Raw genomic sequence first — 25,629 nt, 5'->3', positions numbered from 1 at the left:
CAACTTTGCCTGGAGAAGGAGCCATCTCTGAGGGGAGCCAGAAACTCTGAAGGTGAGGATATTACTTTCCTCTGTCGGGTGGCCTCCCTGGGCATGGGAACACACCACCCACCACCACCAACATGGGGCCGTTCAGAAGGTCATTGGCCTCTGTTCTGGGGTGCAGCTTCTCAGTAGAGCCGTCTTAACACAGGTTTCTCCTCCAGACTCAAAAACAAAGCGTTTGCCTGTTTGGTGAAGAGTGTCAATCACAGCTACAAAATGAGCTGGTACCCATGTGCTGCTCCTTTGTCATTCTTTCTTGCTTTGTTAGATCTGAACTTGAAGTTGTTAGGTTCATTTGAGAATCGTTTCAGCAAAAGCTGGAGAGGATGGTGGTGGCTGTGAAGTGTTTCCCCGGCTTAGCACTCTGTAGGCTGTGGTGAGCGAGCCCTGCAAAAGGATCAAAACAGCATGTTGGTTTGAGTTGATGCAAATAGTGCAATTCATTTCATAAAAGTTTTGAGGAAAGACCACCATTTCTTTACAACATGCTAAGTAAGAGTAGTCATTTCTAACTATGCCTTTATGTATTTTGTATGTTTTGTCTGTTTGGGTTATATCTTGGGAGTAACGTTTCCTAGCACTTTTAGGTCTACAATACCACATTTGGACCTAATTGACATGGCATAGGTCATATTTGGTCTTTGGGTGGTGGTTTTTGGAAGCTTATGCAATAATCTCCAGGTACCATTCTCTTTCCTTAGATCAGAGCAACATTCTTACTCTATGCAAGTGAAGAATATTCCTGCTAGAGACTCTTAGCTGCACTCTGATTTAACGGGAAATGTGGAGATCCAAGTACCAGAAATAAGAATATGCAGTCTCTCCAAGGGTTGGTGGAATGTTTTTAAGGACCCATGTTACAAATCTTATGTGTGGTTTGGATTAAAAGTAAATATGCAAGAACCAGACCATTGTTAGAGATTTTAAACAGTTAAGTTTCCTCTTAAATATTAGGAACAAACATACTTTTGATATGGTAAACTTGTAAACTTGAATCACTTTTTTTGGCTTTAGTTAACGCTTGTGAGTTTCTTAACTCATTTAGGTATTAGAGCATATTAGTTCATATATTTGTTTATAAAATGTTAATCTTTGTAACATTTAACTTCCACTGCCCTTCAGGTCCCTGAGCACTGTATTCCAAGAAAAACAAAAAGTGGAACCTGAAAAAAATAGCTAAATATTATCTGTGAAAAAATTACAGAAAGGGCCTGCTTTTTGATGATAAATGTTGATTTTTCTTTTCTGCAGCTATTTTCCCTTCAGAGGATGGGGTTTGCCTGAAAGCTGCAAACACATTTTAAGACAAAACTTAGAACTTAAGTAAATTAATTTACCTGGTTTTGTGGTTAAGAAATCCAGAACTGCATCACATACGATAAGCATATATTAATTATTTAAGTACTTAATTTATATATGAATATTTTGGCTGCTATATACGTTTTTAATCTTCTGGTTATTCTATACCATTTAAAAATCTTTATCTCTATACAATAGAACAGTAATCTTCATAAAATTCTAGCATTTTTTTCCCCACGTAATATTACTGTACTTATAAAGAGGACATTTTGCTAAAAGTTACTAGAATATATATGGTATGCTTTATGTGCTTAAATAATACCTTTTAAGTTGACAAATCTATGAAAGCTACTCTGAAATAAAATGACATTATTTCTGAAAGATTTATGGGGGAAATGCTGTATATGAACATGCATTTGGAGTTGCATGCTGTCTGGTTTTCGTGATTGCAACAGGTGTTCTCTTGCCGGATCTTTCCTGCCACTTCTGCTGCCACTGTCTCTATCATTAAATGACAGTACCAGCAGTGGCACCAACAGAGTCATTTTAATCCCTGCTTAGGAATTCCTGGAAGGTGGATCATTGCTCAGTGTGTTGTCTTACATTAAGATAATTGTGTGTTCACATACTCAGCCATTCCCCATACCCTGCCATCACGAGCAAGCATTTTGTTCTAAATCCAGTGAGGATTTCTGCTCTCAAGTTCCAAGAAACAGTTGTAAAGACACCCAAGGAAAGAAAGATTTAGTGGAATATTATTGCTCACGTTGTTTATTCATTCCCAGTAGTAGAGTATTAATGGTGTCATATGGATGCCTTTGGAAAGTTGGTGAGGGCTGGGAACCCATTTGTCATTTTTTGTGGGTGGTTTAAGATCTAAAACAGTGGCCCAAGATAGAGGTTTACTTTCTGCTGGTATAAAAGAAGTCCCAAGGCTGGCGTTCCAGGGCTGGTGTGATAGGTCTGTTAGTAAGGGGATCTCTGGATCCTTCTGTCTTACTGTTTTGACTTTTTTAGCAGGTGGGCTACCATTCTTAAGGTTGCCTCAGGGTCATCAATAGCTGCTGAGGCTCCAGCCTCTTGGCAGCAGGGAGGAGAAAGGCAAAGGGCAATGAGTATATTCAGCTTCCTAAACACAGCTTTCCTGGAAGCTCTATTTAACATTTTTTACTTCTGTATGTTGGCCACTAGTATTTAGAAGCGATACTGTGAAATGCAGTTTTATAGCTGGGGTATTGCTGTTCTTGACTGTAGGGGTTTGGCTGTTAAGGAAGGGTGAGTGAACTTTTGGGGGACAGCCATCAGTTTCTGCCACACATTCTGATCTGTATCTTTCTATATGTGTCCACTAAATCATATGTGCTGGTGCACATTTTCTGACTTCTGTGTATCATAAGGAGTAAAATGAAGAGGAAATATTTATGAGGAATTCTTTTCTAGGCTCGTACAGTGTGAAATGTGTGAGCACTGGTTCTCAGTCCCAAGAGATGCTGTACCCCCATTGTTTAACAAAAATTTTATGATACCTGCTGAAATCAGATGTATGGGTAATCAGATACCTTCACATAAGACTTATATATGTACATATATATAAATTACGTATATACTACAATAGAAGTTAGAGACAAAAGGAAGATTTATGATAAAATGTATTTCAGTCTATAAATGCTAGAATAGAAGAGAAAAAAATTAGATATTCAGGTGCTGCCCATATTATTTTAAAGAACTGTGAATACAGCAACTACAGATGCTGACTGGACATGTGTTGTATTGGTGACTAAAATACTGAGAATGGTGTTATCTTGCTGATATTCTGAAATGGTGAGCAACTCGTAAACTCCAAAGAAAACCATGCACTGCCTTCCTTTGATTAACGTGGTGATTGCATTCCTGGAAAAATCAGTGTTTGTTAAGAATAGACAAAAAAGAAAAGAATAAAGTTTTGTGCTTATATATTAAATAGAGCCTAGCCCAGATAGTTACAAAAAGCAGGACAATTCTTCATTATGTGCTATATCCTGCCTCTGAATCCATCGCAATAAATCCTTTCCCCCAAATCAGTCACCGTGCCTCCCCTCCTCAAGATCCTTGTGTCAGAAATGCCCATGCAAGTTTCAGTGCCTTCTGGGGACAACTGAGAAGCCTGCTCTAGAAGACCCTTGTCTGTACCGTTTTTGTTTTTACACATGCCTGACGCTAACTGGGGGGTCGAGCTGGTTCTTTCTCACCCTGTTGTCTTGGTTATGTCACCTTGGCTTGTTTCTGCTTCACTTTTGCTATCTTAATGTATTAGATCAATTTAATCTACGAAGGCTGATAGCCTTCCTAAGGAATAGTCAGCAAAGCTTCTGAGACGCTCAGAGTTCTCAAAATCAGGTATTAGAAAACAAACATGTTACATTCCAGCACAACTTAAGGTTGTAAGAGGATCAAAGGAGGAGATTAGAAAATTCCGCAGGCCCCTCTCTCACGTGCCACCAGTTTTCAGTAGTTAGAGGCTTCTGTGTTGTCCTGTCCCACGCAGTTTCCCCTGCCCTCTATGCTAAGGGCTCTCCTCTCAGCCCTAGGTGTGTCTGTTCACAAGGCTCCTGTTCACTCCTCCTTTCCGTGGAAACCCAAGGAGGTGTTCAGATTGGGGAGTATCTGAGCAGAAAGATCCTGGTGAAGAGGACGGACTTAAACACTTGAATCACACAACCATGTTCCTTTACGTGACAATGTCCGTTTATTGTCTGATTGGGTCAGATTTTTTCTCCCACATCTGGCACAGTCATTCATAAGTCTTAAGAATCACTTAAATATGAAAAATACATCATGCTTTTCCCTCCATATGACACCCTTACCTTTTCTGTGGTTAGTCTGAATGCTTTCAGATAGTTAACTGCCATAGTATAGCACTGAAATCTGATTTAAAAAATGATGGTGTTTTAATTAAAATTATTTTTTTAAGTTAATGAACCAAATAAAATGGCACTTTTTGATTTTCTTTTTTTGTGTGTGAAGTAGAATTGTTATCCAACTGTGTCAGAAATTTTAAGTACGTATTGCCTGGTGCTAGGTTATTGATTTTTTTTAACTAAGGTTTCAAGTCAGCATTAAAATTTTGCTCCATTGTGATTGTTTTATTCTCGCTAACATAGTATTGCAAGAGAAAATTATTACTTTTAAATTTTAATTTGCAGATACCCGGGATTGCAATTTTATATCAACTGACTTATGTCATTTAAGGCAAAATACTATGTTTGTTCTATTTGTTGAGAATGGCATCTACTACAATGTTTTATGATACTGAATGTTCCTTTATTTTAATTTAGTGTTGTACCACATTTGGTTTTGTGGTGTCATTGGATAACTGGTGGATTTGTTTTAAATTTTATTTTGTTCTTTATAAAATATGCCTTTGAGTAAAACTGTGGTTTATGTTTATGTGTGAGCATGTGTGCACACACATGTATCTGAGGACAGAATCTGCAGAATAGCCTGGGCAAAGCTGCAAATCTTGAAGAATCACTTGTTTATAATCCCTTGTCTGTTTTGCCGGCAGGTGAGCCAGGATGGGAAGTCACTCCTTGACAAGCTCCAGCGGCCCTTGACTCCTGGCAGCTCCGATTCCCTAACGGCCTCTGCCAACTATTCCAAGGCCGTGCATCATGTCCTCGATGTCATCCACGAGGTGCTGCACCACCAGCGGCAGCTCGAAAACATCTGGCAGCACCGAAAGGTCCGCCTCCACCAGAGGCTGCAGCTGTGTGTTTTCCAGCAGGATGTTCAGCAGGTCAGTTTCCTGTGGCTCTATTCCTCGTAGAGACCACCTGGGCTGAACTGAGAGTTTAGGTGAGCGTGTCGTCAGACTGGACATATGTGTGCTGATGGAGTGAGTAGAAGATAAAGATAGGAGAGATGGGAGTAAAAATAGGCGTTTGCACACAGAGCTTCTTTGCTTACGCTGAGCGGAACAGGGCTCTGAGTATGTGCAGAGCACACATGATGACGCAGGGCCTGAACTGGAGACTGAGTTTTGTTCTTGAAACACGTCATTCTTGGTTATGTTTATTTGTGAGAGTAATGCTCGTGGTGCTTATACCGGGGTGTTGTTACAGTTTTAGATTTGTGTGCTCTCTGATTACAGGAGCAATAAGCTAATCCTGCTTTTCTTCCCACGTGGTAGATAGTGCAGTCTGTGATGCAGAGTAGGTTCTCAATAAACATTCATCTAATTAATGAAAAGTGGGCTTTTGTGACTCTTCATTTCTAAGCAGTTGATATCTTTGTTATTGTTGTTACAAAAATAAGAGGAAGCCCAGTCCCCATTCTGTTTATTTCCTTATTATGGAATGAGGAAGATTGTCCTGCTACCAGGGTTTTGAGGATTAATGCTATGGGAGCATGTAAAATATGACATGGCTTTAGTGATAAACAAGATAATAGTGGTGTCCTTGCCTGAAAATAGAGGGAAAAAACAAGGATGTGAATGAGGTGTGAACTCGGGATGAGGAATTCTTGGGTTTGCAAGGAAGCTCATGGCGTCCAGGGGAGTTGGCGGGAAGCCGCAGTGATGGGTCTGGAACAAAACCACTGTCTTCAACCTGGGCGTCCAAGAGCCCGGGTACCTTGTTCAGACATGTAGGAGCTCAGATTTCACTCTCCCCAAGCATCCTCTGAAGGGGAGTGGGTTTTCTGCGAATGAGCTGAGATTGTGGAGAGTTGTGCTGTGTTCTGATGAACACGTAGATTCTCTGTGTCGTGGACCGTCATTCTTCACATGTGAATCTGGTGAGTTCGCAGTACTTTGAATTGTTCTATAATTTTTCATTTGTACGTATTATGCTTTGATTCTACTTAGGGTTTTCGCGTTTTCTGAGGGTTGCGTATACAAAGTGCCTTAGGAGTGATTATTTTGATGTTATTCATGCTTCTTTATAATGTTGTTTTAAAGACGATAATTGCCAGAGAAAGAATATAGAGTAAGAAATGAAGAGGGAGGAGTCAATGTCTAGGAGTTACTGTGAGAACTGAAATTGTTAAGTTGAAAGCATGAATATTAGTTTTTCTTAATTGTCCAGAAACTTTCACAAACTGTGAAATGTTAATAGTTTAAATGTAATTAGGAAAGGATTTTCCTCCCTCCCTCTCCATCCTTGGATCAAGTATTCACTACCCATCCATGGACCAACACACTTTCTGGACTTGTATCTGAAGCAGCAGCAGGGGCTCCCCACCTCCCTTCTTTCTCCCCTCAGCTCTCACGGCTTCTGGGGGCACCCAGTCACATAAGAATGAGCCACTGGACTGTTTCTGTCCAGGGGAGGCGTCAGGAAAGGAAGCCTTTGGAAACAGGCTGAGGAGTCGAGCCATCTAATTTGGTGCCAAGTACTTAATGCACTTGAATTTGAAAACAGCCAACATTAATTTTTATACATAGAAAGATAATTATGATAATTATGAGGCTATTTCTTCAAGCTAGCTTTTTTTTCTCAAGAACAGCACATTGGGTTGGATGTCAGCAGGAGAAAGTGTTTTGCAATACACATAATGCATATATGGTCCTATTAGCGTTCCATAGAAAATAGATACTTGCTCTTTAAGAGAACCGTTTTGTTGATTAAATGATCAGAATGGTTTGGAGTTGTTATGCAAACAGGAAATTGCTATCTAGGCATGACTTGTGAAACAAGGAGCAAAGTTGATCGGATTAAGCAAGCAAACACTTTACCTCGAAGGAGTCTGTAGGATGTCGGAACCAAAACTGTGATTCTGAAACCCAAGGAATTATAACACGTGGAAATTTTTGCCATAGTGAGAATAGACCAGGAGAGGTAAGCTGAGAATAAGTGCGAAAAAATCACAGTATGTCAGACAGACATTGTCAGCAGAAGATAAATTTGTAAAGACAAGAACAAAATCCGCAAAAACATAAAAAGCCAACTAGAGATACCCTAAGTGGTTTTTGTTGGGTTGTTTTGGGTGATGAAAAGGCATCTGTAAATACTGCTGAGAAAAAAGAAAGCGCCTTACCCCACCGTAGGTATGGAATGATGACATTTTTGTCAAAAACAACCCTCCAAAAGAGAGTGTATGCTTGTCTGTGGAAACAAATTCAAAAGACTAGATGCCAGACTATTGACAGCGTGTCCCTGAGGAGGGAAAGGGTGGAGAATGGCATGGGCAGTTTGATTTTTAAAATAGGAGTAACTTTGGTTTAGTGGTTAAGTTTTTTTTTCATAACAAGCAAAGGCAATTTCATAATTTCTCTATGGAAGGCGCTTTAGATGGGAGTCAGGTGCCAAGGTTTGGGGGTGGGTGAAGCTGCTATTGCATAGCTCTTACCACTTGTCCAAATCAAGGCGGAGGGGAGTGGGAAGACTTGCCCAAATAACATACCAGCTTACTGACAAATGCTAACCTTGGTCATTGCTAACTTAAAAATAAAATGCATACTCTGCCATATTTCTTGCTGACCAAATCGTAAACATATTCCCATTGCCTTAGGTTTACTGTTAGAGCAGCTCTCAGTGGGTGTTTGGTTAAATGAATGATTGAATAGTTGGTTTCCTGTTAATCAGTGTTTTTCAGTTTAGAGTATGCTTTAGTTTACTGCAATAAGATAATTTATTTTTGCTGTACTCGTTCAGATGGGATGATAGTTTTGGAAGTAGTCCATATCAGGATGCTATCAAACTCATTTTCCCACTCACCACTTCGGTCTGCCTGCCTCCTGGATTGTCAGGATTCACTCACTTACTCCAGCTTGCCCGGGGAGGTGAATGAGCCCCAGAAATCCACTTTCCCAAAGCAGGCTGACTCCCCCAAAAGCAGCCCCTTGGGCAGGGAGACCTCCTAAAGAGCCTCCTGCCTCCCCCAGCAGCCCTCCATGTGCGTGAGCATCAGCCTCCCTGAGTGTCTCGTAGAAGAGCACCCTCCAGGTTGATCTTGGGCCACTAACTAATATTCTGAAAAATGGTCAAGCACATTTAGTCTACTCTGGATTCTTCTTGTCCACACTTCTTTCTTTTTTTCAAAGTATCTTAATTGAATGTGTGACACTCTGAGAGGAAGAGAGATAAACTTGTTGAATAGCTCAGAGTTCCTTTTCTCAAGAATTGTCGTCTGGTAAGAGTAGATGTTTAATAGTCTAATAAATTAGACCATAAAATGCTCAGATTTAGCATGTATGTCCTTGGTTATTGTCAGGTATAATTTTGCTAAGACATAAACTTGAGCCTTGTCTGTCACATGCTGCCCAGAGCAAGGGAGTAAATAAACTAGCTACCCACATCCGTGTTGTCTCCCTACTGTGTGCGTGAATTTTAAGAGGACGTATTTATGCTTTAGTGACTTGTGGAAATTTGGGGTTCCTGAAAGCTTTGTCCGTATTCTTCTTAAATGTCAAGGGTTTAGGCTACAAAGAAAGTGAAGTACTCTATAATAGAGGTGAAAGTTACAGTTGCCAGGGTGCCAGGAAAATCTTCATGGGAGAGGTAGGGTTTGAGCTGATCTTTGAAGGATATGTAGGAAGTCAGTAGGTTGAAAACTGGGCAACAGGAATTGTATTGAGAGCAGAGACAAAAAGGGCAGGGCCTGTCTGAAGAGCAGCAGGCAGCCCCCTGTGGGCAGAATGGAGAGGTGTGGAGGCATGAGGCGGGGCAGGTGCTGGAAGTGTGACCTCCACGAAGAAGGCTTGAGACTTGTTTCTGTAAGCTTTGGGACACCATTAAAGGGACAGCGAACCTTGACTTGAGTGTAGTGGAAATGAGTGGATGGGTGTCAGGGCCTGGCATGACTTGTGAGCAGCTGTGAGGATTAAGGGGGGCATGTCTGTATGACCTCTAGCTGATACTAGTGCTCTGTGGGTGGAAATTTCTTTTCTCTCTTAATGCTCACAGCCACAGTTAAAGCTTTCCCCATTTCTCCACACTGAGTTCATGCCGTGAAGGGCTTGTATGCTGTGCACTTTGACTTGGTGAGGGGGGTGGATGACGTGATTCCACGTGTGTTAAAAAGGTTGCTCTGGTTGCAGTGTGATGAATGAATTGGAGGAATTGAGACATAAGGTGAGAAGACAGCTTAAGTCCCACTGTGGACATCCAGGCCATCATGGAGATGTCTTTGAGAGCAGGAATGTCAGGTCCACAGGGGCAGCAATCTGTGTTTTGTTCCATGGTGTTTCCCAAGTGTCTAAGATAGTAGATGCCAGTATCTGTTGAATGAACGAGTGAATAAGTGAGTGAGTAGATCAAAAAATTTAAGGAAGTCCCCAATTTTTCTAATTAAAGATTCTTTGGGGTTAAAAGTTTCTTCATTTATTCTGGAATAGGGGAAGGTTGGCCTTATATTGGAATCAAGTAATCGAACTGGGAGATCTGCCTGAAGGAACAGGAGCTTTGCTTGATGTTGAGGAATTGAGGGTGGCTGAGGAAGGAAGGGATAATTTCAGTGCCTGGGAATTTTGCTAGTGTGGTGAGATCTCAAGTGAAGATTGTGGCCTCCTGAATGCAAAATGAGGGTCATAAATGCAGCAGGGGGCGGAAAGCTATTTGTTTTACCTCAAGTCCTCCGCTGCTGTCCTTTGCCAGTAAAAGACGTCTCTCCATGATGCTTGCTCAGGAGTTCTGGGTTGGCACCATTTACAGTGGACCTAGCTTCCACGTGAAGATTCCTGAAACTTATTTAACCTTTGCTCATTAAGTTAGGAGGGTGGGTTTTTCTCATCCCACTCGTCAGAATCATCATCTAGCCCTAGCTGTTTAACATTCTCTTCTGTTTACATCCCCCCATCACAGTTCTGATTGTGGGTCTTGATAAGAATGGTTAGAGGATGGCCCTCTTTTCTGAGAGCTTCTCTATTAGAATTAGGGAGCACGGGAGGGCATGTGTTTGGGATTGCGAGCCTGCTGAGAGCAGATAGAGACTGCCTGCTGATCTTCCTGCTGGGTTTAGAGCCAGCTTTAATTACCTCTCGTGTAGTGAACACAGAAGAGACTTGACAGAGTAATCTTAGTAACCACAGCTCGGAAAGAGCTGCAAGTTCAACGGTGGGAGTTAAAAGGATGGAAAAATGGGTAACCTCTCCCCTCAAAGCAGATAAAGTACAAGAATGCAGGGTACATGAGCTGGCACCGTGAGCCAGGGGGACAGGAAGCAGGAGCCCAGGAGAGTGGGGTAAATTGGAAGTGAGCAAGGAGCAGAGGTCATCAAGCCCTTGGGGATATGTGCTCTCAGGAGCCAGGATGATCAGGAGTGGGCAGAGCCAAGGACAAACACCAGGCAGCTTGGGACTCCCATTTATTTAGTGCCAGCCACATTGCCAGGGTCCCCTAAGAGGAAAGTGGCTGGGCATTAGCTGGACAGGAGAGAAGACATGCATGCACATGTGCGTGTATGTGTATAATTTATGTAATTCAATAACTAGGTTTAAGCTATACATAACTTTAGTTTCCCAGATAACACCTGGACACATGAAGATTTTTCTTGGACAACTTTGGACTATTTTGTATTCGTTTCCAAACTAAGAATGGGAAAAATAGTTTTTTAAAAGTTTAGAAAATTCCTAAAAGGATTAACCAATGTTGGTAGAGCGATGGTTTGGTTGAGATTTGATGGGACTATCCAAGGTAAGACTATTCATATGAATAATGACATACGTGCCTTCCCACCTTTCCTTCCTAAGCATCTTTGTGTTCCTTAAGAAATTTCATGTACTTATGTATTTAAAATGAGGGTAATACCAGGAGAACTGGTGATTTAAATTTTTTTGGAAAATAGATGGATGGATGTTGCAAAGATTTAAAAGCCTGCGAACCTCTTTGGGAGCCCTTCTTCACTGACTTCGCCCACACTCCCTGCCAGCCAAGAAAGTGTGCATGAAGCACGCACTCCTCACATTTCAAGCGTTCTTGTTAGTTAAGCAAAATGTAGCTCTTGCAGCACAGGGCATTTTGAATCTGTATCATATGTTTGCTGTGCGTTACTTGACTGAGGTATTTTTTTTTAATAGATTCTTTTTCCAAGTGAGCATTAGGCTTAGTGTACTTTGGAATGTTCTAGAAACCACTTTTAAAAAGCTCTTTCTATATTAATAATTATATATATTTTTAGGACAAACTTAATTTTACTTTTGAAATACAATGAATGAAGAATCAGAGAGTTCTTAGCTCCAGTGGAGAGAGATGTTATGGGGAGGCCATCGCTACTCTCAGGCAGCCGTGGATGCTGGAGCTGAAGAGTTCCACCTTTTTCCCTCAGTCCCCCAAAGCCCATGGATGCATGTTGAATTATGTGTTTCATTTCACTGTAAAAGTTACACCGTGCTCATCACAGAATTTAGAGCCACAGCCCCTTGTGGTCATGTCAGGCCAGCCCCTCATTTTCCAGGTAACAAAACCGAGCCTTGAAAAAGTCATATGACTGCACCGAAGCTCCAAGAAGCCCAGTGGTTTTTTAGCTGCTTGACCACCCTTGACTGACAAGGATGCTTCACTTCTGAGCTAATCGAAGAGTAAAGAGTAAAACGGAAGTGACGTGTTACTTCAGAAAGAACGTTTAAGTAGGGCTTTTCAGGTGGGGGAAAGGGCTTTCATAGAAGCTGCAGTTGCCCATCACTGTGCAGAAAAAAAAGCTACTTAAGGAGACTTTTTTTTTTCTTTTTTTTACATTTTGGAGTTTAGTCAGTCACCTTAGAATGGATGGTTGGAAACAGAAGACAGAGGAGAGGGCAGCTCCGCCCTGGGTCGTGGCCCACCAGCAGAGCTGGCTCCTCACCACTGTCCCAGGCGGTGTGCTCTCCTCTGCGCAGGTGTTATGTAGCCTGGCCTCCGCTGGGAAGGGAGGAACAGGACTAAGACTCTGGTTTCCAGAATAAAACTTATGCTCTGAGCTTTAGAAAAAGTGTCAGGCGGCCTAAGGTAGGATGAGCATGTGGAGTCCAATAATTTCACCTTTTTAAATTGAAGTAACATTGGTTTATAACATTATACACATTTCAGGTGTACAGCCTTATATTTTGATTTCTGGGTAGACTACATCATCTTCACCACCCGAAGACTAATTACCATCTGTCACCACGTACATGTGCCTAATCATCCACTTCGCCCTCCTCCCTTCCTCCTTCCCCTCTGGTAACCCCCAATCTAATGTCTGTGTGTGTTGTTGTTTTGTCTTCTACATATGAGTGAGATCATTTGGTATTTGACTTTCTCCGTCTGACTTATTTCACTTAGCTAGTACCCTCAAAGTCCATTCATGTTGTCAAAAATGGCACGTTTCATCTTTTTTTATGGCTCAGTAGTATTCTATTATGTATATATACCATCTTCTTCATCTGTTCATCCCTTGATGGGCATTTAGGTTGTTTTTGTGAATAACACCACAGTGAACATAGGATATGGGTATCTTTTTGACTAGTGTTTTCATATTCTTTGGGTAAATACCTAGAAATGGAATAGCTGGATCATATGGTAGTTTTATTCTTAATTTTTTGAGGCATCTCCATCCTGTTTCCATAGTGGGATGCAGTTTGCATCCCCCTCAGCAGTGTATGAGCGTTCCTTTTTCTCCACATCCTCTCCAACATTTGTTTTTTCCTGTCTTGTTAATCAGAGCCATTCCGACAGATGTGAGGAATCCAATAATTTAAACTCAGAGTATCCTTCATTTGTGATTTTAACTTTGTGGGTAAATTTCATTAATAGTATAACATTGGCTATCCTCACAGCAATGCTAAACACCAGCTTTTAATAAAAATTAGCATTATCTAGGTGAAGGCCTCCTTTCTGGTCACTATTTACGTTTAGCAAAATTTGAAATAACATTGCTTAGTTGATCAGTCATCCTTTGTTAGAATCACTAAAATACCATTGATTTGATCATGAGGAAAGCTCTGAGTAAAAGCTTCTTTCAGGAATGCTTATTTAAAAGCAAAACTAGAAACACTGTAGGTCCATTTCTGAATTGGAATCCCCAGTGACTTAAATAAGAGCCAGCAGGTTGAACAAGGAAGTCACTAAAATAAGTGAAGCTAGGGTAACTTGGGTTTTGTAGGGAATGTGGGATGGGCAGGGAGGAGGTTCGTATTTTGCAATTGGAAAAATCTGATATTATAGAAAAAAGAACAAATTCAGAGTATTTTAGAATTACATGTGTTTTTAATTTGCTTCATGTAACTGTAGTTTTTAAACTGAACCTAGAACCAGGAGAGCCAATTGTTTCATTTTTGTGTGCCTGAAATGTGACTTGGAGGGTTTCTCATAATTATAACGGAAAATGCTTCTTTATTCACTGTATTGTCTCTTTGAAACAGTAGTTGGAATTGACAGATGTTTGTATATTTTCTCTGAATGCTCTTTGGATCCTGAGTTACCAGTAAAAATAGACTGACTTAATGTGCACTTGGTTGTTTTATGTCGGAGGTCTTACCTAGTTTTTACAAACAGCATCCTAGAACTGGAACTCTAATGCTAGAAATATTTTTAAAGCTTTCATGTAATGTTTACAAACTATAATATTAAGTAATGTAATGATGGGTGTGAGCATAAGTGTGGAGTTGAGAAGACCTTTTCTTCTCACATTTGGATCTTTTCTAGGTGTTCTTTTCTTGGGAAAGTCACTTAACTTTTCTGAACCTCAATTTCTTGCTTAACAGGGATAATAATAAAAGTCTACTCTGTCTTATTGGTGGCCCTTTGGGATTGATGTGTTTTGGAATTAGGAATTTTTCAAAGTTTACGAAGGTAACAGTGCATACACTATGTGATACACAGCACTCTCGGGGGGTCTGGGCAGTGCCCTCATAATCAAGTTCATGGAGATTTCTGTAGCCAAATGTACAAGGACTCACTAAAGGGATCAGTAAAGGCTCTTAATAGCCTCAGGTCAGATCTTATTGCCAAGTGAATTTTGGGGACCAAGTTTTGAGAAAATATTTGGAATTTCAGAGCTGTTTTAGCTTTTCGTGGATAAGGGATTAGGGACTGTGTTGCCCTCTGAGCCCAGCACAGAATAATCTCTCAATAAATGATGCCGGTGGCAGTGTGGCGCTTGGTGATGACAGAGGGCCACTCTGGTTAGTATCTGAAATAACCCCTCTGCATTGTAAAGGAAAAACGGCATTACATTGGTCTTCATATTGCATGTTGTTGAGATGTGGGCTTGTAAGAGTTAGTCTCCTCTTTGATGAGGGTTTAGTATTTATTCACAAATTCCTAAAGAAATAGTAATTAATATTAATCCACAAACATAGTGAATATTAGGTAGTGGGGGCTTATTACGGAAATTACTTTACAGATAGGTTGTACGAGAAGGGCAGGACTCTGCCACGTGAGAGGGGGGAGAAGGCACCAACAGCTGGTTCCTGAGGGGTTCATCAGGTTGGTAGTGTTGGCTGGTTTACCCTTCCCCAGTTTTGCTGTCCACTACAGAGGTGTCATGTCATCAGAGGTAATTTACTCAAGTGCCTGAACTGTTTTGAAACAAAAGCAGCTCTTTCTTTCCATACTTCATTGTGCCATCCATATGCCACCTATTGAGTCTCAAAGACTCAGTGAGGTGCCGGCCCAGTGGGGTAGAGATTAAGTTCATGTGTTCTGCTTTCACAGCCCAGGGTTCACGGGTTTGGATCCTGGACACAGACCTTCACACTGCTCATCAAGCCATGCTATGGCTGTGTCCCTCATATAAAGTAGAAGGAGGAAGATTGGCAAAGATGTTAGCTCAGGACCAATCTTCCTCACCAAAAAATAATAATAATAATAATAATAAAAGATGCATATAGGCTAGAGGGTAAGAGAAGGGACCCCACATCCAGACTTCATGAATCCAAGTCTACAGGCTGGCTCTTCCACGTGGTAGCCAAGGGCCCTTGGTCCTGCTTCATCTGTGAAATAGGGATGAGGATGTTCCCCTCACCCCCACCCCCAGGCTCACTGCGAGGATTGTTGACCTAGTGCCCACACAGCCAAGGTCAGTGCCTGCTTCAACAGTAGGCACTCAGACAGGAATACAGTTATTAGTTAAGAAATGGGCCTAATCGCACTTGCCACTATCACGTTCAGTCTTGTAATTATATCACAAACAGGGAATTGAGCTAAACAATCTGTCAGGATTCCTGCACATGTAACATTTTGACTTAGATTCTGAGACAGTATCTGTGCTTTAAGTGTTAGTGGCTCTACTTTGGAGCGACCTTGACCTTGGGGCCATCACTGTATCCATTAGAGGGCACTGATGTACAGAGGAATGAGCTTGGACCACATCCTCTGAATGGAGAGGGGGGTGGCATTGGCCTCCCAGCTTTGCTTGCTGCCTGTGAACCAGGTAGCCAGCAGGAAGGGATCGGCTTTTGCCCTTTCCCTCGAGTGTGGCAGCAGAGCAGCAAATCCTGTGCCAGCCTTGTCTTGCCTGGGGTTGAGGTCCCAAGGCAGAGAGATGACAGCACTGTCAGGTGAGGTCAGGGGCGCAACTGCCGGGTTGCGTTGATGAAGCCCCCGATTGTTTTAGTGGAAAGATTCCATAAGCGTGTCTCTAAAATGCTCCTTGGACAAGTCTATTGAGTCAGAATTCCTTGGCAACCTGGAAAGTGTTCTCAGACTTGCAAAAGAAGCCAAAAGCCTCGTGGGGGAGTTTGGTTTTGAATATGAGCTAGATTTCATAATTGTCTGCTGCTATTTTTAAAAAGTGCTTGGAATTTTTACACTCTGCTTTGAATTACTTCCATGTTTGTTGGAAATAGAATTTCACCTGCTATTTACAGTTTTGTCTAAAGGAACCACTTTAAAAGAAAAATTGCAACCCACTTGTAACCCCAAGTGGTTGATTTATAATAGCTTTTATTTCCAGCATGTGCTTCCTGAAACACTTTTCTTAGGCTTAAAAGACAGATTTTTATTATTTTCAAAAAACTCCGTTTTGCTTCCTCCCAGTCCTTTCTACGAAATAATGCTTATCTTTCACTTTTTGAAATTGTACCTTTATTTCAAGTCTGGATTGAGTTACCAGTAATCATCAGGTTTGCTGCTTACCAGTGGCTTAATTTTTCTTTTTACAGCAAAGTTGAGAAATATACAGAATATACTATAGTTGTCATTTTAAAAAAAAGTCTCCTCACCCTTCGTGCAGATCTGATAGGCAGGTGGACTGTAGCACAGGTGTTACTTATGTATCTCTAAATTCTTTTCAAACTTAAAATATTTGATCCTTGTCTTCTGTATACTATTGGCCTCAAGCCCAGAGTCACATTCCATTCCATTCTTTGAGGTTGGGAAGTCTTGAAGTTGTCATTGGACATGGGTTTAGGAGTGGAATGGGACATGTGTTTTATAGTGTGTCCTAAGAGACTGTCATGTCTGCAACTCAGCAGCTTTACATCTGCCTTGAAGTCAGGCAGGGAATGTGGCACTACGTACTAGTGTGGTACTAAAGGTCTCTCTCCCTCTCCCTCCCTCCCTCTCCCTCCCTCTCTCCTCTCTCTCCCTATCTCTCCCCCCCTCTCCTTCTCTCCCTCTCTCCCTCCCTCCCTCCCTCCCTCTCTCTCTCTCAAGAAAGAAAAATAAGGTACTAAGTGCACTAGTTAAAAAGCAATGAGGGGCCAGCCCTGTGGCATAGTAGTTAAGTTCGGCATGCTCTGCTTTGGTGGCTCAGGTTCACAGGTTTGGCTCCCAGGTGTGGACCTACATCACTCATGCCATGCTGTGGCAGTGACCCACATATAAAGTAGAGGAAGATTGGCACAGTTGTTAGCTCATGGATAATCCTCCTCAGAAAAAAAGCAATGGAATATTTGTAACTTGTGCCACCAAAGAGCCTAAAATTAGATGGAAGCCTGCCACAGGTTGTGGTTTGTGGATGGGGATGGCACACTGCTGTGTGTTTCCACACTGATATTAAGACGCTTACTTAGATCTCACTGAATACATACTACTCCCCACTATTGTCACCACTGAGCAGGTGAGGAAGCTGCAGCTCAGAAAGGATAAGGAACTTGCCCAGGAGCACACAGCTAGACTCTGTGTGTGCAGAGGGGTGGAAATGAAGGGTGGAAACGAGAGCTTTCCGAAGGACTAAGGGACTGAGTTGACAGACTACAAATGGGTCCAGTAAGAAGGACTCTGGTGGTGTGACTCCAGGTGACTGGCAGAATGGTGGCATTGACACAAGACATTTGGAAATGACCTACATTAGTAAGGTAAACCTGTGGCTTTAGCTGAGCACTCCTGCAGGGTGTGGCCTCTGCGTCCCACCTCACCCTCCCACCTGTGCATGTGCACACACTTCTGCTGATTCTACAAGGGTCTTCACAGAGGACCACCAGAGATTTATCAGGTTCACAAGCCATTTTATTTACGTGTACTACTAACTTTGCTAAATCTTATGCGGAAAGGAGCCTCAGTAGACCCTTGACTTCTGAAGATAGCTAGTTTGGAGCAATGGAGAGCAAGTCCAGTTGTCCCTGGACAGGGCGCTCTGGCCCTCACCAGCGAACTCTTTTTTTCCTAGGTATCTGTCAGCACACTGACCTCTCTGTAGTGCAGGTTACAAAGGGTAAGGGATCGTTTTTGTAGCAATGAACCCCAAGTTCAGGTCCCTTTTATGTTGCCATTAGCAGAGTGCCATGACTGGTCTGGTTCCCCATGGCCCTCGAGACCACCGTCCTCACTGTGCGGGCTCCAGTGGTTCCTTAGTCCAAGACCATTTGGATCCATCTGTGTAGTTAGCTTAGTTACTAAATGCGAAGTCCAGGCAGCCTTCAGTGCTTCAGCATCTTGTTAACAAATGCTTAAATGTTTAAATATTTAAAGATTTTATTTTTTTCCTTTTTCTCCCCAAAGCCCCTCTGGTTCATAGTTGTATATTCTTCGTTGTGGGTCCTTCTAGTTGTGGCACATGGGACGCTGCCTCAGCGTGGTTTGATGAGCAGTGCCACGTCCGCGCCCAGGATTCGAACCAACGAAACACTGGGCCGCCTGCAGCGGAGTGCGCGACCTTAACCACTCGGCCACGGGGCCAGCCCCTTAAATATTTAAATAATATCTTTCTGCTAAAGTTTTTGTTTTTGGCTTAAGACTTAACTGACTTAGTTATCCCCGCTCCATCAGAAAGAGGCGAAGTGTGCATTTGATGCAATGTAAATGTTTTGTTATGTATTCTCAGCGTTTTGTCATTTCTCAAGTCCGAGAGCCAGTGAGCTCCTCAGTCCAGCTACGAACTTAGAAACATTGGGTTGCTCTGCTTTATTTTTACTGTTTCTTTAGTGGATTTCAACTAGCAAGAACTTTTAAGTACTTAAATTCATGGAATGCTTAGCTTTCACAACAGCTTAGTCTATAGCTGAGGATAATATAAATTATCCTCAAAGACCAGGACCAAGGCATTGGACTGTTTCATGTTCTTAGGTTTTACTTATATGTTTTGAGTCTTCTCAAGAAGAGACAGAAAAACACTACCTCTGTAGTTAAACTTGAATTGCCTGAGTTGTGGAGCTTTGAGCCTTATAAAAATGTTCAGTTAAACAGTCCTCTGTGGCTTGACAACCACTATCTCATACAAAACCCAGTCCGTTTTGGAGGCTCCGTCATGGAGAACATGAGGTGAGGTTTGATTTAATCATTATTGCATGTAGCATTTATACATAGATTTACACTTTTAAAGTAAAAGCTGATTAAAATCATGGTTGGAAAGCTGATAGAAGATGTAATTCTCAAGTGTGTTAGATTAGTATCCAGTTGCTTCCCAATTTTTTTTCTCCTTTGCTGCTTGTTTCTTATAGCGTTTTGACAGCAGAGTGTATGTTCAGTAGGTAGCCCTAAACGTTGAACAAGGCAGGCCATTGTTTTTATGGTCTGTGTACCTGTATTTCCTTATAGGTGCTGGACTGGATTGAGAACCATGGAGAAGCATTTCTGAGCAAGCATACAGGTGTGGGGAAGTCGCTCCATCGGGCTAGAGCTTTGCAGAAACGTCATGAAGATTTTGAAGAAGTAGCACAGGTAAAACAGTGGCTTTTGCTCTTTTCTCCTATAAAAACCTGTGTGGTGGGTTTTGAATTACAGTTTTAACCACATCTGAGATGAGTTAGCCTTAGTGAGGTGTGTTTGAAGATGATGGTCAGATTTCAGAGTGAAGGTGTCATTTCCTAGACAGAAAAATGATTTAGTTGTTGACCCTTTCAAAAAATGTTCTTGAAGCAGAAAAGTGTCTTAGATGTTTTTGCTGTATTTATTGTACCAATGTCTCTTGACTAGTTTGTGAAATTTCAGTTCGTAGTCAGAATAACAGTCCTTCTTGCATTTCTGTAGTGATGGGCCCAGCATTTCTTGTCCCTTTGCAGTTCTTTTAAATGTGTGTGCTTAGGAAGCGGGAGGCAGGGGTGCAGTAGGTTAGAGCTTGGGCTTCGTGGAGTTTGAGCATTGGCTGTAAGTCCCACTATTGTGTGACTTTGGAAAAGCCTCTTAGCATTTCTAAGGTTAATTTTCTTATCTGAAAAATAGGCCCAGTAAGGGCTCCTGGAGAGAAAGTAAGGTTTATGTGTAGCATCATCTAGGGTACCTGGCCCACGTTCTTCCCAAAACTTATATATGGATCATGTAAGTATATATATGGAAGCTATAGGAGGGAGGGTAAAAATTGTTTTAAAAAGAAGTTGTCTAGTAGTACAAATCCAAACTGAGACACACCATGGTGAAACTGAGGAGCACCAAAGACAGGATCTTAGAGACAAGAAGAGAGAAAGGACAAAATGACACCTGTGAGAATGACTCTTAGACAGCCGGCTTCTCATCAGTAACCACAGATTCCGGGAGAGAGTGGAGTAGAGTCTGGAGGGAAAATAACTGAACCTGGAATGCCATACCCAGCTGAGCTGTGGTTCAGTAGTGCAGATAAAATATAGACCAAGACTGAGCAAGTTTACCGCTCAAGTAGTTACCAGAAGAGCTGACTAACATACATGGTTTATGAAGAATGATGGAGGCACCCACTGTAATTTAGACTCGGCGGGAACGGCGACTTCGTGTTGTTCACTTCTCTATCACTAGCACCTGGAACAGTGCCTGGCATATTTAAGCAGTCAGCAAATATTTGTTGAATGAATTAACTAAAGGAATAAAAAGGAAATATGAGAAGAAAGGACTGGGATCAATAATAAGCACAGAAGTTGGTAAATATATTTGTAAATCAAAAGATTGACCGTTTAAACAGAAGGCAGTGAATTTGGGGTAGTTAAAAACAAGGTGGAACTAAAGTACCAGAGCACTCGAACATGCAAGATGGAAGGGTGTTCTGAGGAGGGTGGCAAGAGGTGTTGTGTATCTTAGATTTGTCAGTTCCGGTGTGCATGTCAGCAGTGTTGAACGACCACTGAAAGTCTAGGGATAGAAATCATCACGTCCCAGTCAGTATAAAGGGAAAATAATACACAAAACCAGATAAATAAAAACTCACGAAAATGGGTCTGGTGGGAGCAAACGAAATGAGAACAACAAAAATCATGATAGAAGTCACAAAATAAAATGTAGTAATTTGTCCATAAATATCAGTAATTACAGTAAATGTGCAAAATAGATTATACTTGTGAAAAGACAAAGATTCTCTGACTGAATATCTTTTAAAAATGCCATATGTTCTTTTCAAGGGCACAGCTAAAACATACACACCCAGGAAGTTTGAAAATATATAAAATATTAGAAAAAAGATCCACCAGGCAAGTATTAACCAAAAGAAAACTGGCGTAGAAATATTAATATTAAACAAATAGACTTGAAACCATTATTAGAAATAAAGAGGGTCTTTCGTTTTAAAAGGAGGGGTATCAGTATGCATCTAACAATATAGTCTCCAAATCTATAAAACCAAAATAAACAAGAGTAAACCATGGCTTGTGTGTCAGTAGGTTTTGCATGCCAAGGGGTTCCATTATATACCAGTTTAGTGAGGGAAATAAATATGGGGTAGAATTACAGGATAGAACAAAACAAATGACTTGGGTCCTATTCAGTGAAAACACCTTTGAAACGTTACCTTCTTTACATGTCTTCCTATGTAAAGTAAAAACAACAGTCCCAACCTTTATGCTTTCTCCATCTCAAGAAACAGGAAAGAAAAGATCGTGTGTTCTGCAGCCTTGCCACGTGTGCAACGCGTCTTCGGATTTTTCTTGTCTACGTTGTGGGTGATCTCCTGACTTAACGCTTGCTGGAAAATATTTTGCCTTCCTCTTGTAGCAGAAGAAATGTGGGAAATGTGCTCTTATCTCCCCTTTATTTTTTTTCCATAAGATAAGCTGCTGCTGTAGCCAGTGAGGTTTGAGGATGGATGGAAATTTGGATCATATGAGCAAACTTCAGGCCCCAAGGAATCTAAAAGGTGCAACAGCACACAGCCGGAATCTGTTCAGAGAGGGAGGCTCCTGCCTCCAGTAGCGTGTTCCCTGGGATTGTAGACTGGACTGCCCTTGCCCTGCCTCACACCCTCCTGAGCAGCCTTGTCTATTTGAGGGATGATGGTCTGCTGAATGTCCTCCTGTATTTCCAGCACCCCAGTGACCCTTCTGCCTCCAATTCCTGTGGTTCCTTCTATTCGAAATGAAGGAAATGTCTTCTCTGGCTAACCTTGCCCTATCTTTTCATGGTGAACTTATTTCCTCAGGTCTCAGATAACCATCAGAGCTGTCCACATAGGTTCTCCGGGGACAACAAGAGTGAGAACACTTCCTTTGTAGGAAATGTTTCTGCCTTAGTGTTTCTAGGGCAAGCCAAGAGTTAAAGTGGCACCCTGAGCTGTGGTCTGCTTTACTCCGGTTCGAGAATGGCAGGTACTTGTCTGCTCCTGCCTCTTCCCAGCTGACTTGCACTGCTTTCTTAGCATCTCTTGCTCATTGTCCCTGGGATTCTAAGGGTGCCTCACCCTCTTTCCCTGAAATTGAAAGTGCTTAAGCCCAAACCTGACCTGTGCATGAAAAAAACGTTAAATATAAACACCTTTTGCTCACTTTGCAAACATCTGCACCCAGTTTCCCTCCCTCTGGTTTTCAAATAATCACCCTCCATGTATCAGGCATTCTGCCAGGCACGGAGGGGCCAGCCCTCCTCCTGAAGAGGCAGGGCCACCTGTCAGAGGGCTTTTCCTGGTAGTTCTTGTTGTCAAGCCAAGACCCACAAATTAGTAAAATTCGGCTTGGTGGCAAAGAAAGGAGAGGGTGTTAGAAGCAGGCATGAGGGACAGCAGGTGGGACTGTTGGGCAGCACAGCCATGTGGTCTGCATGGCTGGAGCATGGGCCGGGCCTTCCAGGGCCTGGGGAGCCGCAGGCGGAGACCAGACTCTCCTCTCTGTGGGCCTCTCCTCTGCAGAGCCACTGTGGGGTGCAGGCTTTGAGCTCTCCACCCTGAACCTGGCCATACCTGCATATCTCAGCTTTCCTCTCTACCTGCACCCTCCTTCCCGCCCCACTGCCAGGCCCTGGGCCCTTCAAGGATGGCCTCTTTCTAGCATCTTGGACTCCTCCCTCTCCTAGCTCTTTTCCTCTGGCACTAAATATTTATAGATCCTCCCATCTCTTGAAGAACGTCACTTGATTCTGCTCTATTTTTTAGATACCGCTTGGTTTCGAAGGAGTGTTCTGCCACTCTGCTCTGCCTCCTCATTGTCTGCTGTCCCCAGCAGTCCAGCTTTACGCGTGTCTGTCTGGTAAAACTGCAGTCACTAGGCACGCAGCAATTTGCCATTGTTCAGAGTAGGCTTTCAACAGTCTGTCATCGTTGCTGGGGACTGGGACCCAGCCACTCATATAATTCCCCTCCACGCGCTTTAGAGTGAAAATCTCTGAGCCTTTCCATCCACAACATCCTATTGTGTGACAGGCCCCTGGTAGTCCATAATGGAGCTCTACAATCTAGTGCACACCAGCCCCTGTGCATGCAGATACTGTAAATCCCAGAGAACACTCCTGGACCACTGCAGGCTAGTTCTGGAGGGAGTTTGCTGTGCCTCAGAGTGCTCCCTCAGGCAGTGGAGGAGGGGGACTGCCCTATACGGTAAGAACTAGCCAGAGATTAATTGTAGTGAGTGGGGAGCGGGCCGTAAGACCTGAAAAAACAGGGTGGACTGCTCTCTCTAGACTTTCCGCCTTGTTTAATAAAGATTTTTTGAGGGGAGTAGGAGAGAGGAGGATAGCATTTTAAGCTAGAAGAGATCTTGGCTTAGTAAGACTGTGCAGTGGATTTGGTCTAGAAAAACCATGGCCTCAGTACTGAGACAAAATTACAGTTTGTGTTTGTAGCATCATTCATCGACAGCTCTCTAGGTCTTCCCAAAATGCAAACTGACCCCAGTCTTGCTCTAGCACAGGGGGAATGAGCCCATGAAGTGAATTACCTTCTCTATCTTTGACTGCTTTCTGGCAAACCAAATTGTAATAGAAGTGCTTATGGCAGAGATGTAACTTCTGTTTGTTTGTTTGTTTGTTTGTTTGCTGAGGAAGATTCACCCTTAGCCAACATCCGTTGCCAATCCTCCTCTTCTTTAGCTTGAGGAAGATTAGCCCTGGGCTAACATCTGTGCCAATCTTCCTCTATTTTTTTTGTACGTGGGGTACCTGTAAAGCATGGCTGGTGAGTGGAATAGGTCTGCGCCCAGGATCTGAACCCGTGAACCCGGGCTGCCAAAGTGGAGTGCACAGAACTTTAACCACTCGGGCATGGGGCCAGCCCCTAAGTTCATATTTTAGATTTATATATCTTTTTGGACAGAATGGCCTTGTGAGGCATCTTAAAAATGGGAACAAAAGCATCTTTAGTGCTTAATAAGGAGCCTTATTTCGTTTTCTGAAACATATTCACAAAGGTAAAACAAATTTTGGGTTGAGGGAGAAGAAATTTCCTTTTCACAGTTAAGTTCAGGGTTAGATAGTTTGTTTCTTTGGCTTATGTTTTGAAAGATCCTTTGTAAAATGAATTCTGAATTGTCTTTAGTTTAGAGATCTTGAATTAGAAGTTTATTTAATAAATTTTTCCTGTGGTCAGCTTCTTCAGAATAGTGAGTTGCTGTATGATAGAGTGACAACAGATTCAAGAAGGAAGTAGTGAAAGTCTTATGGTTGAAAAGAACTAAATATAGATTATTTATTATATAGAACTAGTCTTGTTTTCTGGGAAGGAGGAACCCGAAAAGATCCTCATGTTGACTTGGTGGCAGGGAGTCATACAGCCGGGTGTAACTTCTGCAGGACATAAGACTCCACTGCCGAGCCCGCTGTCAGGCTGTTTCAGACACTGCTGTAGCCACATCAGGAAGCGCTTGGATCATTTTTGGACATGGTTTTGCAGAGCCAAGAACCTCCTTGTGACGAATCTGAAGATCCATTCCTTCTTTATTTTATATGGTGACTGTGAGTAGATGCATCCTGGTGAATGAATTCATGGTAATGAGTTTATAGAGTGTGGCACACGCAGCCATGTTGCATTTTCATGCAAGAGCTTTTAAAAAGAAAGAAAAGGTGCTTTCCACGTGAAGCGTTTTGCAAATGACTGTCAGAAGGGAAGACGCTCTTTGACAGTCATCTTCTCCTTTGCCTTCTAAATACTTGTCCAAGTTAATGTTCTTTTGTAGATTTTAAAAAGCTATGAATACAACAGGCAGTAAAACCTAGAAAACTCTGGTTCAAGGAAGTAGCTGGCTTTGAGAGCACAGAGATTTCTGTAACATGATTAGCGAATCTCTGACGTAGCCCGTCTTCCCATAAATGTCCGCTCTGGGAGTGCGCACACCACCTTCTCTCCTGTCTGCTTATCCCCGGGGTTCAGATTACCCTCCAAAGATGTAACCTGTTGTGAAGTTGTTCCCCACGAAGCCATTTCTGTCACCAACTTTTTATATATGCCGTGTAATTATCTGGTCTTCCAGGATAAGAAAGTGTGGCTGTTTAGGAAAGCAGGAGACCTTACGTTCATTCTTGACTTTCAGAAGAGAGCAGGCTGATTCTCAGACTCCCTGGGCGCTGCTGAGCTCATTCACCTTTTTTTTTTTTTTTTTTTAAAGATTTTTTATTTTTTTCCTTTTTCTCCCCAAAGCCCCCCGGTACATAGTTGTGTATTCTTCGTTGTGGGTTCTTCTAGTTGTGGCATGTGGGACGCTGCCTCAGCGTGGCTTGATGAGCAGTGCCATGTCCGCGCCCAGGATTCGAACCAACGAAACACTGGGCCGCCTGCAGCGGAGCGCGCGAACTTAACCACTCGGCCACGGGGCCAGCCCCTAGCTCATTCACCTTTTGCAAGGATACTCTGCACAGCCTGTGGACACACAGG

At 42.4% G+C, this 25,629-nt stretch overlaps 1 protein-coding gene across 6 annotated transcripts in view; it reads left to right on the top strand.

The window, feature by feature from the left end:
- Positions 1-25,629, top strand: part of TRIO (trio Rho guanine nucleotide exchange factor) — a 356,186-nt gene that overhangs the window by 155,576 nt on the left and 174,981 nt on the right. For all 6 annotated transcript variants that reach the window (XR_011430259.1, XR_002802647.2, XR_011430260.1 and 3 more), the window contains exons 9-10: positions 4,889-5,119; positions 19,197-19,319. Coding sequence is in view for 3 of the 6 variants with exons in the window: in XM_023625830.2 (XP_023481598.1) it covers positions 4,889-5,119; positions 19,197-19,319 (354 nt within the window). In the remaining 3 variants the exon portion in view is untranslated. The remainder of the gene's footprint in view (positions 1-4,888; positions 5,120-19,196; positions 19,320-25,629) is intronic.

The sequence above is a fragment of the Equus caballus genome, chromosome 21 (genome assembly GCF_041296265.1).
Source record: "Equus caballus isolate H_3958 breed thoroughbred chromosome 21, TB-T2T, whole genome shotgun sequence".
In the NCBI taxonomy this organism is placed as follows: domain Eukaryota; kingdom Metazoa; phylum Chordata; class Mammalia; order Perissodactyla; family Equidae; genus Equus; species Equus caballus.
This window is presented reverse-complemented; position numbering and strand designations above follow the sequence as displayed.